The 13,312-nt window shown below is 43.7% G+C and overlaps 2 protein-coding genes across 5 annotated transcripts in view; one reads left to right on the top strand and one right to left on the bottom strand.

Annotated features, from left to right (window-relative positions):
* The window catches only part of LOC133631042 (protein EFR3 homolog A-like), a 72,225-nt gene extending 60,277 nt beyond the window's left edge, over positions 1-11,948 (top strand). The window contains exons 8-25 of one of the 4 annotated variants that reach the window (XM_062023038.1): positions 1,601-1,679; positions 1,756-1,891; positions 1,978-2,055; positions 2,249-2,416; positions 2,495-2,609; positions 4,741-4,792; positions 6,465-6,637; positions 6,699-6,774; positions 6,843-7,004; positions 7,079-7,210; positions 7,280-7,347; positions 7,427-7,554; positions 7,742-7,792; positions 10,244-10,323; positions 10,436-10,484; positions 10,558-10,661; positions 10,729-10,778; positions 10,909-11,948. In XM_062023038.1, the coding sequence (XP_061879022.1) occupies positions 1,601-1,679; positions 1,756-1,891; positions 1,978-2,055; positions 2,249-2,416; positions 2,495-2,609; positions 4,741-4,792; positions 6,465-6,637; positions 6,699-6,774; positions 6,843-7,004; positions 7,079-7,210; positions 7,280-7,347; positions 7,427-7,554; positions 7,742-7,792; positions 10,244-10,323; positions 10,436-10,484; positions 10,558-10,661; positions 10,729-10,778; positions 10,909-11,014 (1,807 nt within the window). In that variant the 3' untranslated portion in view covers positions 11,015-11,948. Of the gene's footprint in view, positions 1-1,600; positions 1,680-1,755; positions 1,892-1,977; positions 2,056-2,248; positions 2,417-2,494; positions 2,610-4,740; positions 4,793-6,464; positions 6,638-6,698; positions 6,775-6,842; positions 7,005-7,078; positions 7,211-7,279; positions 7,348-7,426; positions 7,555-7,741; positions 7,793-10,237; positions 10,324-10,435; positions 10,485-10,557; positions 10,662-10,728; positions 10,779-10,908 lie in introns of all 4 variants that reach the window. The other 3 variants (XM_062023040.1, XM_062023039.1, XM_062023041.1) reach the window with 3 other exon arrangements.
* On the bottom strand, positions 11,513-12,655 carry LOC133631043 (proline-, glutamic acid- and leucine-rich protein 1-like). The gene is made up of 2 exons (XM_062023042.1): positions 12,350-12,655; positions 11,513-12,226 (listed from the first exon to the last, which is right to left on the bottom strand). Exons 1-2 carry the CDS (start codon positions 12,613-12,615, stop codon positions 12,055-12,057), a joined length of 438 nt encoding a protein of 145 aa, XP_061879026.1. The 5' UTR covers positions 12,616-12,655; the 3' UTR covers positions 11,513-12,054.
* Positions 12,656-13,312: the final 657 nt, after the last annotated feature.

Below are 13,312 nucleotides of genomic sequence, written 5' to 3'. Positions count from 1 at the left end.
ACATGAAATACACTACTTTGTAAGTTTTTTCAAAAACTTTGGGGATATTTGCAAAAAATGTAAAAATCTGTTTTTCCCTAGCATCTGCCCATCCCCCTATTTCCTTAGCAGACATCCACACACTTTGCAAATTATGGCTTGTGTGAATGCTAACAAGAGCGAGACGTTAGTTCCCAAGAAAAGAAAAGTGTTGTCAGTGCTTTGGATTTGCGGCAACAGGCGTGGAACAAATGACTGCAAAGTTTGTTTAAAAAAGTATGCAGCACAACAAACTTATTCCAGCATCGGAAACGGTATCGAGCCGAGTGCGGTAAATGCAACTCTTTACAATGCGAACAAGAACATAACAAACTCCCGCTAAAAAGCAGCTTACTGTGATGAAATCATTTACACAAGGTACCATGTATGAAAAGAAAAAGAGCACCATGCACAGAGGGATCACTAAAGCAGCCGCTCTGCATATCGCCAAGATGTGGTGCACATACAATGGAAAAGCCTGCATTAGTCCACCTACAAAAACTATTGAGTTATCTCAATGTTTTACTTGATAGTTTATTTGCATACAGTACTGCATTTTTATTGACAAAGTATTTTATTCAACACATAAGTTTTACATTTGCACTTTATTAATCTGATGTATTTGTTTAATTCTATTTGTTTGATTATTGGTATCTTTATTAATTTCTTGGAGTTTATTTATTTGCATGTTTGTTTACAGAAGTAGTTTATTCAAGACAGAAGTTTTAAGTTTACACTTTATCATGCTTATTGTTGCAGGTTTTTCATTTGTGTGCATTGTACAATGCTACATTTTTGTTTACCAAAATATTTTATTCGAGACAGAAATTTTGCCTCCTAGAGGAAGCTCTTATTTTAGTTTTATAAAATGATTGCATAAAAAGTCAAATGTATATCTGGTCTAAAAAGAACAACAATATACAAATTTGAATTTTGCGAACAGTAAAATGTAGTTCATGCAGTGTCATTTCAAGCTACTAGTTGTTGATCAAATAAAAGCAACATTTGTTTTGAATTACTGTATCTCCATCATTTGTATTCATTGGTTTATTTAAAAAGTAAAGAAAAATCGTAGTTATATTATTTTGTGAAAAAATTTGAGATTATATTTTTAGGCCATATCACCCAGGCCTAAATTGTTGTAATGATAGCTAATGTTAGTAGGTAAACTTTGCTAAAGCTGATGTTGTCAAGAATAATACCAGCTTTATGAGATATCGTGAAAGAAAACAATACCATCATCCCCCAAAATGCTCTTCCAAAAAAAATGCTTTTTGACTTTTAGACTTTCAGACACTTTCATATGATTGACAGCTGCCCCCTGACACCAGCACTCCTTCAGGAGTTCAAACTCAGCCAGCTGCCATCAGGGCGAAGGCGATGTCCATCTTCCTCCGTCAGAGGCGAGCAGCAGCTGTGCTTCACAGACACATTGGTCTTCAGGGGGCAGGTCGGCGCCCACCAAATCTGTCGTCCTCCATCTGCCGCGTGACCTCGTGTTGACTTCCTCTGAACACACACAATAATGAAAGCTTCCACATGACAGGACTTTAATTGTGACATCGGTTCTGTTTGTGTCCAGTCACCTGGACAACCATCACCTGTGGGAGCCGAACGAGTTTGCTGTTTCCTGCTTCAGGATCATCATGTACTCCATCCAGGTTAGCCCGGCCCACCTTGTTCCTCTTTTCAACCTCACATGAGCGGCTCTAATTGAATAGCTTTCTTGTTGTGCAGGCTCAGCATTCGCACCACGTCATCCAGCAGGTCCTAGGCCACCTGGACATGCACAACAAGAACACTCCTCGAGTGCGTGCCGGCATCGTCCAGGTGCTGCTTGAGACCGTGGCCATCGCTGCCAAAGGCTCCGTGGGTGAGCAACCTTCCTGACAGCAAATGCTATCATCGGCTCACACCTCTTAGGTGTGTTTCACGCAAACAAATATTCCTGCCGGCTAGGAACCATCCAAAAGTCCAAACAAGGTGATGTGTTCACCTTCCAGAGTGAACACGGAACCCTTCCCAACCTCTGGCTCGGTACAGTATGCCGCGCAGATGGACACATGCAGGCCGTGCTAGCGTAGATTAGCTTTGTGGCGTGACGTTGTAGCCCCAGATAGCATCTGTGATGGACGTGAGGTTACATGTCCCGCCAGTCTAGCTGGGTGGAGTCCTGGGCATGTCCGTCCTGCGTCTCACGCAGCTTTGTCTGGTGGTTCTGTTATTGCAGGTCCCACCGTGCTGGAAGTCTTCAACACGCTGCTCAAACACTTGAGGATGAGCGTGGACTTCGAGCTGGGTGAGAGCTCTAGGAGGAATTCCAGCAGCAGCGTTTCATCCGGCCGCAGCAAGGAGAGCGAGGAGCGCATCGTCCAGAACGCGATCATCCAGACCATCGGTACACGCCGCCATTTTACATTCTGACACGTGATGCGAATGTGAGCTTAACGTGTTTGCCTGTCTGCTGTCCTGCCAGGATTCTTTGGAGGGAACCTGCCTGACTACCAACGAGCTGAGGTCATGATGTTCATCATGGGCAAGGTGCCAGTGTACGGGACCCCCTGCCACACCTTGGATACTGTCAAAATCGGGTGAGCCACACGTTACCAGAGCAGGAAGTGAGCATGTGATTAATAAATTATTTGTTTTATGTTATCATGTTAAGTGTCCTTGGTGAAACTGGTGAAACTATAACACTAATTAAATGCATGCTGCCTGCGTGCGCGTATATGTTTGCGTGTGTCGCATATGTGTGCGTGCGCATGTGTTTGCGTGCGTGTGTGCGCGCATACGTGTATATATGTGTGCGCAAAAGTGTACGTGTGTGTGTGCGCGAATGTGTGAGCCTGGGTATATGTATGTATGTGTGTGTTTGTATATATGTGTATGTATATGTACAAAACCCAAAACCAGTGAAGTTGGCACGTTGTGTAAATCGTAAATAAAAACAGAATACAATGATTCGCAAATCCTTTTCAACCTATATTCAATTGAATACACTGCAAAGACAAGATATTTAACGTTCAAACTGGTAACCTTTATTTTTGGGAATTTGATGCCTGCAACATGTTTCAATAAAGCTGGCACAAATGGGAAAAAAAGACTGAGAAAGTTGAGGAATGCTCATCAAACACTTATTTGGAACATCCCACAGGTGAACAGGCTAATTGGGAACAGGTGGGTGCCATGATTGGGTATAAAAGCAGCTTCCATGAAATGCTCAGTCATTCACAAACAAGGATGGGGCGAGGGTCACCACTCAAACTGTCGAACAGTTTAAGAACAACATATCTCAACGACCTATTGCAAGGAATTTAGGAATTTCACCATCTATGGTCGGTAATATCATCAAAAAGTTCAGAGAATCTGGAGAAATCACTGCACGTAAGCGGCAAGGCCAAAAACCAACATTGAATGCCCGTGACCTTCGATCCCTCAGTCGGTATTTCATCAAAAAGCGACATCAGTGTGTAAAGGATATCACCACATGGGCTCAGGAACACTTCAGAAAACCACTGTCAGTAACTACAGTTTGTCGCTACATTTGTAAGTGCAAGTTAAAACTCTACTATGCAAAGCGTAAGCCATTTATCAACAACACCCAGAAACGCTGCCGGCTTTGCTGTGCCCGAGCTCATGTAAGATGGACTCATGCAAAGTGGAAAAGTGCTGTGTGGTCTGACGAGTCCACATTTCAAATTGTTTTGGAAACTGTGGACATTGTGTCCGCCGGACCAAAGAGGAAAAGAACCACCCGGACTGTTATAGGCGCAAAGTTCAAAAGCCAGCATCTGTAATGGTATGGGGGTGTATTAGTGCCCAAGGCATGGGTAATTTACACATCTGTGAAGGCACCATTAATGCTGAAAGGTACATACAGGTTTTGGAGCAACATATGTTGCCATCCAAGCAACGTCTTTTTCATGGACGCCCCTGCTTATTTCAGCAAGACAATGCCAAGCAACATTCTGCACGTGTTACAACAGCGTGGCTCCGTAGTTAAAGAGTGCGGGTACTACACTGGCTTGCCTGTAGTCCAGACCTGTCTCCCATTGAAAATGTGTGACGCATTATGAAGCGTAAAATACGACAACAGTCCGTGTCCGACGAATAAGCTACCGAGCCCAACCGATCTTTACCATAGATGTGTTAGGGCTGCAATGATTCTTTAAATAAATCCATTAATTCAATTCCAAAAAAGCCTCGATTTGTTTTTTGTTGCTTTGATGAGTAAAATAAGTGCAAGACTGCTGCAATAGCGCACATCAGAGCGGTCCACCTATTGGTTCTCCAGCCTGTTTAAATTAGCATGTTTTTATAACACAAGGCAGGGCGCTGACAGACATGTTCATACAGTTATTAGGACCTGTCTTTTTTAACTTGAGCATGTTTCACTTTGAGCCTCAAACTTGAAATAAAGCGTAAGTAGCTATTCCCCCCATTCACTTAAAGCCATGTTCAGTGAGGAGAATGGAGGACACACCATCTAGCCACAGCGTTCTCACATCACCTCCAGGACGTCCCGCTGAGTTGACGTCCGGACCAGAGAGAGGGATGCTAATCCATCAGCAGTGCTAACAGCTAATCCTCCTTCCGCAACAAGATTATCCCCCAGCCTCAACAGCAACGCCCAGCCCATACTATTCCCTCCCCCTGCCCCCCATTTGCCCCAAGGAGTGAGTGTTTCTTGCTACCATAACATCATCTTGTCTGTTTTCCCAGGCATCAAGGAACCAAACGGATCCAGACCATGCTGCTCAGCTCGCTCATCATGGTGAGTCCTTAAAACGTTAAAAATCAATAATGTACGTCTTCATTCTCACAAGTATTTATTTGAATTCAGTGATTTTATTTTGAGCCCACCAATTATTTTGTTTAGAAATTAGATGTTTAGATTAGAGTTTGTCTTAAAACAGTCTGATCACTCTTCGCAACATGGAATATGTCCGTCAGTACACTTCAAAGTATACTGACTGTGTCCCATAGCAAAGATGGCTTTGTAGTGTCCATCACAGCACACTCACTATTTTTAGTGTTTTAAGTACAATGTTTAATATACTTACACTTAAAGGGGTCATATTATGATTTTTGTTGTGGTCTACATAACATGTAATGGTGTCTTTTGGTCAAAATTTTGCATAGTTTGTTTTACAGACCGTCTCTTCAGAATGCACCATTTGGTGGGCGGTCTTAATTCCATGGCTCCACTTTGACTGCATCTTCTCCCTGTCATGTTGTAGTTTTTAGCGCTTACACAGCGAGTCTACTGACAGATATAAGTTATAATTATATGCTACTTTGTTTTAGAAATGGCAACAGCGGACCATGCATGTATGTGCATGTAAGAGCCAGTCTGCCCCACAACAAGAGGATAGAAAAAAGAAGGAGCTTATTGGCTACAATGGCGGACTCGGGCAAAGCACTTTGGATACATTTCTACAAATCAGGAGGCTTATTATGTTATATAAAGAGCAGCTTCAGACAAACTCATTTCTGTAAGATTTGTGACACTGATTTTAACAGATCACACATAGGAAGAAATGATGTGAACCAGCATTAAAAATCTCAAGCATGATGAGAGGAGGGTGATAAAAATCCCTTGTTTTCCCCTTATTTCTGCATTTTGAAATACAAATATTAACAGCTGACCAATTGAGGCTCAACCAATAGGGCTGTGAATCTTTGGGTACCACATCATTTGATTGGATTTAGAATCGATTCTCGATACGTTTTTAATAACATTTTGTGCCAGTTTCTATGATTAACTACTTTCCTCCATAAAATAAACAGCACTGATACATTTCTATATTACTTAAAACCAAAGCTGGTTTTCTTTAATAACATTTTACTCAAACATTTAATAAAGTCAAATACAAATAAAGCAACAAGAGAAATATCCGACACTTCTCATTTCGAAAGTAAATCTGTCCAGCAATATGATTTGCCTGAGTGGCTGATTAGGACAGATTAAAAGAAAATAATAATATATATATTTTTTCGATTAGGAATTGTTACAAATAAGAATCGCGATTCATTCAAAAATCTTTTTTTTTTTTTTTACCCCCCTTATATGTACACACACACTTATACGGAATGTGTACACACACACACACACACACACACACACACACACACACACACACACACACACACACACACACACAGATGCATCCTCATCCCAGCAGCCGTCTGTCCTCATTCATTTCTCCTCAGTGCCACCTGGCCTCAGTGTGGAGCTAGAGGAGAAGTTAAAGGTCAGAGTAGTTAAAGTATGTGCAGCTGCCACGTGTGCTAGCCTTGTCATGTGAACCGCGTCCCAAAAAAAAGGGGCGAAGTACTGCGGCGTCTTGCAGGATTAAGGTGGACACTGACCTGTGCTTGTTAACGCTAGGTGCCATGTTTGTTGACCGGCGACTGTTAATCACACACCCTGACCTCACCCCTAGGTCACGTCAGGCTTTAAGTCCAAGTCCATGGCGGCTGCGCTCCCCCCACCCTTCCTGGACCCGCTCTTCTCCATCTCCCTCATGGAGGATGGTGAGCTAAGGCAGCTTGTGCTGGAGATCCTGCACAACATCATCGATCGCCATGACAACCGAGCTAAACTGCGCGGCATCAGGTAGTAACTTCAGGTACCTCTTGCAGGTAGTACCTTAAATAATGCGAAATGTCTTCTGAAGGATCATTCCCAACGTGGCTGCACTGAAGATCAAGAGAGAAAAGATCTCCAAGCAGGATGTGGCCTTCATGAAGAAGGTTGGTCACTATAGTCTGTTGCTATGGATACCGACCATCACATTATTGTATGGTTCCCCCCACTGCAGCACGGCCAGCAGCTGTACCGCCACATCTACCTGGGCTGCAAGGAGGAAGACAACGTGCACAAGAACTTTGAACTGCTCTTCACCACACTTGCCATCCTCACCATCGAGCTCGCCAGCGAAGAAGTGGTCATCGACCTCATCCGACTCAACATCGCTTTGCAGGTGATGGAGCTTTCTAGAAACTTGCTGGTCACGTGACTGGTAGCATTAGGTGGAATCATCGAATGTGTCGCCAGGATATGGTGCTGGCCAATGAGGAGAACATGTCTATGTCTCTCCGCTGCGGCGTGATGGCATTGGTGGCGGCATACCTCAACTTCCTGAGCCAGATGATTGCCAACCCGTCTTTCTGCCAGCACGTCAGCAAGGTGACTCCCATCCCCTCGGAATCTTCCGCTGTACTGTGCGTTGACGTGACCTTGCCTTCTCGCTTTCAGGTGATTGAGCTGAGGAACATGGACGCACCATATCTTCTGCCAGAGCATATCTTTAGGGACAAGTGCACGTATGCGTCCTGATTTTGAATTTTTTTTTCAACTTTGCAGCTTCGGAGAAAATGACGCTTTCGCCATTTTGTCTTACAGCCTTCCTGAGTGTTTGGATAAGGAGGAGCGAGCGCTGTACTTCCAGACCACTGAGATAACCGAGTGCCTGGCTGGTCCAGGATACAACGCTGAGAGACTGTCCATCCCTTACGTCCCTCAAGTCACAGGTACAAATACAAGTCACCATCAGTGCTTCTCTTTAGTCTTATCCGGTCTCGCACAGTATGCCTCACATGGGATAGGCCTGAAAACAACCGTGAAGTCCAATCCAAGTTCTTTCTGTGTAAAAGTCTGCAAAGTTCTGGAAGATTCCAGACTGCAAAAGAACATCTGATTGTTGTTTTCCTCTCTCAGTGCTTTACACAGTGGGAAAAATTCTGCACAGGTGCAAACAGACGTCACAAGGTAACCATAGCAACTGTAGGACAGTGACAGGCAGTAGAACCCACAGAACCTTTTAGATGTTCCCATCGTTTAGTCACTTCTTGTTTGCTACGTTAACGCCACCACTCTAATCGTTTGTTCTCGCGGCGCACCTGTACTGGACATATGGTGAGTATTCCATTATTGGGGATGTAGAAGGTACTTTCAGGTTGGGTTAGATTTTGAGTTACATTACAGTTAGGGTTAGACTTTTTGAGTGATCATTTTCAAAGCTTTTATATCACAAAAACATTTATTTGTTTTTTTTCCCTACTTTTTAAAAGAACCATTGAATACAAATGACAGTGATAACCTTTTTATTAATTTTTTTAATCAAAAACTACTAGATTGAAATGAGTGTATCTTATTCTTAGCAAAATTCAAATTTGAATAATGTTGTTCTTTTTAGACCAAATATAAATTGTACTTTAAATGGAATAATTTTCAAAGAATTTAATTGAGAGCTTCCTCTGGAAAGCAATACTTCTGTCTTGAATAAAATACTTCTGTAAATAAAATGTAGTAATATTTATTGTATGCAAATAAATGATCAAGAGAAGGCTAAAGTTTCAGTTAGTGGATAAACGCCGACTTTTTCAGTCGCACATCTCGGCGGTGTGCAGAGCGACTGCTTTAGTGATCTCTCTCCACTGGGCTTCTTTCTCATCATACATGGTAAACAAATAATTGAATTGCTAATGGAATTATTATTTAATAAATGTAATTAATTACTAGGGAAAGTTGTAATTATTGCGTTACTTTAAAATAAATTCCAATATCTGGCTTTTGCAGTTGAGAAACTTTTCATATTGGAGCAGAGTGTGAGTGTGTACCTTTAAAAGGCGGTGCCTTTTGCCAAGTGAAGTCAGCGCCCAGACAGAGCAGCAGCTCACTTGTGTTTATCAGCTTAGCAGTTGCAGTTTGTTGGTAGTTACAGTGCTGTGTTGAGTGTTTTGACTAGATTGTGGTACCATTGGTTAATAAAGAGATTGATTATGCTTTCATGGTTGTCACATCTTCTGTTCCACAAAGGGGGTATTGTTTGGATTGCAAACTGAAGCTTGTCACTGTAATCATTGATTTGTTCCCTCGTAGACCGTAATAGTGTGTACCGTATTTTTCGGACTATAAGTCGCAGTTTTTTTCATAGTTTGGCCGGGGGTGTGACTTATACTCAGGAGCGACTTATGTGTGAAATTATTAACACATTACCGTAAAATATCAAATAATATTATTTAGCTCATTCACATAAGAGACTAGACGTATAAGATTTCATCGGATTTAGCGATTAGGAGTGACAGATTGTTTGGTAAACGTATAGCATGTTCTATGTGTTATAGTTATTTGAATGACTCTTACCATAATATGTTACGTTAACATACCAGGCACGTTCTCAGTTGGTTATTTATGCGTCATAAAACGTACACTTATTCAGCCTGTTGTTCACTTTCTGTATTTATTTTTTATTTCCTTTCAAATGTCTATTCTTGGTGTTGGGTTTTAGGGTTTTATCAAATAAATTTCCCCAAAAAATGCGACTTATACTCCAGTGCGACTTCTATATGTTTTTTTCCTTCTTTATTATGCATTTTCGGTCGGTGCGACTTATACTCCGGAGCGACTTATACGCCGAAAAATACGGTACGTGTGCGTGTGTTTGTTGCCTGCTCTGTGTCATGTTGCCTATTTCTATTTGATATCAAGTTCATTTTCGTGTTTAGTGCTGGCTGTTTCTTTCATTAGTAAAAAGGTATTTCTTGCATTGAACTTGTTGCGCTTCAGACGCTGTCATGTTTAAATAAAACCTCATCAAAAGTAGCGTGCCACGTTACACCAAAACACTGATCATCATACATGTTACTTTGTGTAAATGATTGCACCACAGTGAGCTGCTTTTAGCGGGAGTTTGTTGTTACGGTCTTGTTCGACTCGTAAACAGCTGCATTTCCCGCACTCGACCGGAGGCTTCGGTTTTAGATGCAGGAATAAGTTTGTTGTTCTGCTGTCTTTTTTTCCATAAACTTGTGCAGTGATTTGTTCCACGCTTGTAGGCACTAACAACACTTATCTTTTCTTTGGAACAAAGTCTTGCTCTCGTTACTGTTAGCATTAGCCATGTTTTGCTAGGTTTGTGAATCTCCCTAAGGAAGAAAGGGAGATTTTTTCAATCGTATGTAACAAAAAATTGATATATCGCCCAGGCCTACTTTGGAGATGACTGTTGAATGTCCAGAATTGGCGTGAACTTAAATAATATTTTGGATTGACAGAGTTCTGTCATTGTTCAAAGACTACACTCATCCTCAAATATACTACATTATGAATTATTGTACACGGTGTACCTGGTTACCTCAAGAAGAAACAGAGCCAAAGTTATTTTTTGTGATTTTGATGATGTCTTCACTGTGTGGTGTCCTCGTTCTGCAGATGAAGACCGCCTTACCCGGAGGAAGAGTTTTGTGGACACCGTCTCATTGCAAGTGGACATCATGTCCAATAATCTTCCTGATAAGGTCAGTTCTAAAGACGTGCTTCTGCTCAGAACTGGTCCAGGTCCACTTCAATGAGCGCTGGTGGGACGTCTCTAACGGCACGTGTATTTCACACCTTCCTGTGTGTTTGCAGTCACAGCTAGCTGAGGAGATCACCTTTGAGACCCTGAAGAAAGCCATCGGTAAGATGCAAGCCCGCTAATGCACACCTCCATTACAACACCCTCTGATGATGTGCGTGCGTGTAATGCTCAGACACAAGCGGCCTAGAGGAGCAGGAACGCGAGCGGAGACGTCAGGTGATGGAGAAATTCCAGAAAGCTCCGTTTGAAGAGCTCGCCGCCCACTGCGAGTCGAAGGTACTACAGCGTGATTTTGTTCAAAGTTGTTCATGTGATGTGTCTGCTGATGTGTGTCTTTGCACAGGCCAACATGCTGAACGAGCGTTTGGCGCACATCTTTGAACTCACCATCAGGTCAGTGGTCTTTCAAAAGGTTCATCATGTCGTCATGATGCGAGCATAGCAAAAAGCTAATCACACGACACACTGACAAGCGTCAAAATGCTCAGGTCATATGACCCCCCGTTGTCCCCGCCCCTTACAGGCCGCCGCCCAGTCCTTCCGGAGTGGTGTCAGTGTCATCAGGCCACGCCCAGAACCAGTCTGTGCCCGTATACGAGATGAAGTTTCCAGACCTTTGTGTCTATTGAGACGGTCACCATGGAAACCTGATGCAGCCCCTTGGGGGGAAGCAGCACTTGAAAATGACATTCATCAGAAAGTGTCAACTTACTGAGCCAAATTAATAATGATTGATTGTAGAAGCTCGCCTTTCAATCATTCGCCACCACGCCCATCGCCTCCACAGTGCGCTCCCATGTGCATGCTCTTATAAGATGCATTCACTGACAACATTTCATGTTTGGACTTTTGAGAATCACGGAGATGAAAAGAGGTATAAAGACGAGTAGAGTTTGACTGACAGGGGGCGGAGCTACAGCTAATGGTATTGTGTAGGAGAGTGTGAGGGACTCGTCTGACAGAACTTTCCACAGCGTCAACGTAACAATCAGGACGCTGAGTCAGCAGTGCAAAGGTAGAGATCAATAAAGATTGTGAGCAGGAAGTTGTCAGATGGTTGGCCAGGATTTCAAAATAAAAGCTGGAATCTAAATGAATGTTTGAATAGCGCTTCAACAGATGCTGTAAGACAAATAGACTTTTATTTGATGCAGTAGAAAATTAGTACCAAGATTTAAGTTAGGCAAGATAAATGTAATTTTAGCACTAGATTGTCTATTTTTCTATCACTGCCTACCAGATGAAAGTATTTTATTGCACTATGTTGCTAACACTTCGAGAATGTTTTCTCCATCACTCTGGGCTCTTTAGATGTACTGTTTTAGAGTAACCGCCGATCGATGCCCACAGATCTGTACTCCACCATGCTGCATTCAAGACCCATTCATGTGTACGAAATGTCCGTCGTGATTTTAAGCACTAGATGGCGCCGAGGCCAAACTCAGCACTGCTTGTCACAGGGTACTTCTGACTTAGTCAAAAAAAAGTTTTCCATGTCGGCGGCAATCTTCGTGAAAAATGTTTGTTTGACGTTAGTAAAGTAATAAAGTTGATATTTGAGCACCAGTCTTCAGTGACATCAGCCCATCAGAGCGCTCAAGTTGCACAAATCTAAAAGTACTTTTTTTTTTTTTCTTCAAAAATGTGTTTCATTTCTTTGCTTTCAATTTTACTCATCTTCTTCCTCCTCCTCTTCTTCTTCTTCCTCATCTTCCTCGTCCGGCCTCCCTTGGTTCAGACCTGCACTCGGCCTGTGGGTGTGGCTTTGTATCCCACCATGGGTGACCCCTCCTTGATAGCTGTGAGGGGGAGGAGTTTGAGGCTTCTCTACACTTTCCTCGCTGAGGACAAAACAAGATCAAAGGATCACGTAACGTATGTCTGTTGCTAGGCAGCGGCCAATCAGAGAGCTTTTTATTCATGATGTCAATTTAGGAACTAAAACCTCGATCATTTTGTTTCACCTGTCATTGCGTCCATGTGCAAGAGGCGTGTCCAGCTCCGCCAAGCCGGAGTCCCCGCCCAGCTGCTCTTCGCTGGACTGAGATGGAAGTCTGGGGTTGCTGGGGGGTCTGCTGACACGGCGGCAGAGGGGCGCGGGGCCACCGCATTTGGGCGGTGCCGGCAGACTGTGGTCAAGGCGGGCCGCCGCCATGCACTCGGCGGTGGTTCTGTGGCACGAGCACTGCAGCCTGTCACACACGGACACGCCCTGACCTGAACACAGCATGACGTGGTAAGTTCGCAGCAATAACACCAAGCATCTGCTTTGGACTCACATCGTGGCTTCCTGTCTGTGCACGACACGTGCGAACTCAGCTTCCTGTCGGCGCCACAGCCCAGCGAGCGGGTTTTCTTGAGACAACACCGGTGAAAGAAGCAACACCTGGCAGAAGAACACAAGCAAAGTCCCGAGTGGAAAGCAGACACTTAGTAACAAAGTCTCTTCTACCTGTCCAGGCGATCCACAGGTTGGCCACCGCCCTCCTGGCCGCAATAGCAGCCGTACTTCTCGTACTCGTGCGGACATCGCCCGGTCAGACAGAGCAGCATCTCGCCCAGCGCCGGCATGGAGCGCCGTGCTCGCCCGTCTTTGGCATACACGTAGAAGGAGGTGGTGCTGCAATCTGTGGAATAAACACCAGAAGGTACACCTTGGCTTCAAGGAGAGCGCCAGCAAATGTTCTCGTTTACCTGGACCGTTCGACTCGGTCTGGACTTCTGTTAGACCGGCTGAGTCCGGCAGGGACCACGTGAAGAACGGCACGGCCCTCTTGTGACCTCCCTCCTGGTCTGAGGAACAAACATGGACAACTGACAATAGACTGTTGTCTTGGCGATCGACATCCATTTACAGCGGAACCTCTGTTTACGAGCCCCTCTATTTCCCAACTTTTCGATTATGCAAACTTTTGTATCGGCCCAGG

This window comes from Entelurus aequoreus, linkage group LG16, assembly GCF_033978785.1.
Source record: "Entelurus aequoreus isolate RoL-2023_Sb linkage group LG16, RoL_Eaeq_v1.1, whole genome shotgun sequence".
Classification (NCBI taxonomy): domain Eukaryota; kingdom Metazoa; phylum Chordata; class Actinopteri; order Syngnathiformes; family Syngnathidae; genus Entelurus; species Entelurus aequoreus.
The sequence above is the reverse complement of the archived record's forward strand: the minus strand, read 5'-3'. Positions and strand labels throughout refer to the sequence as shown.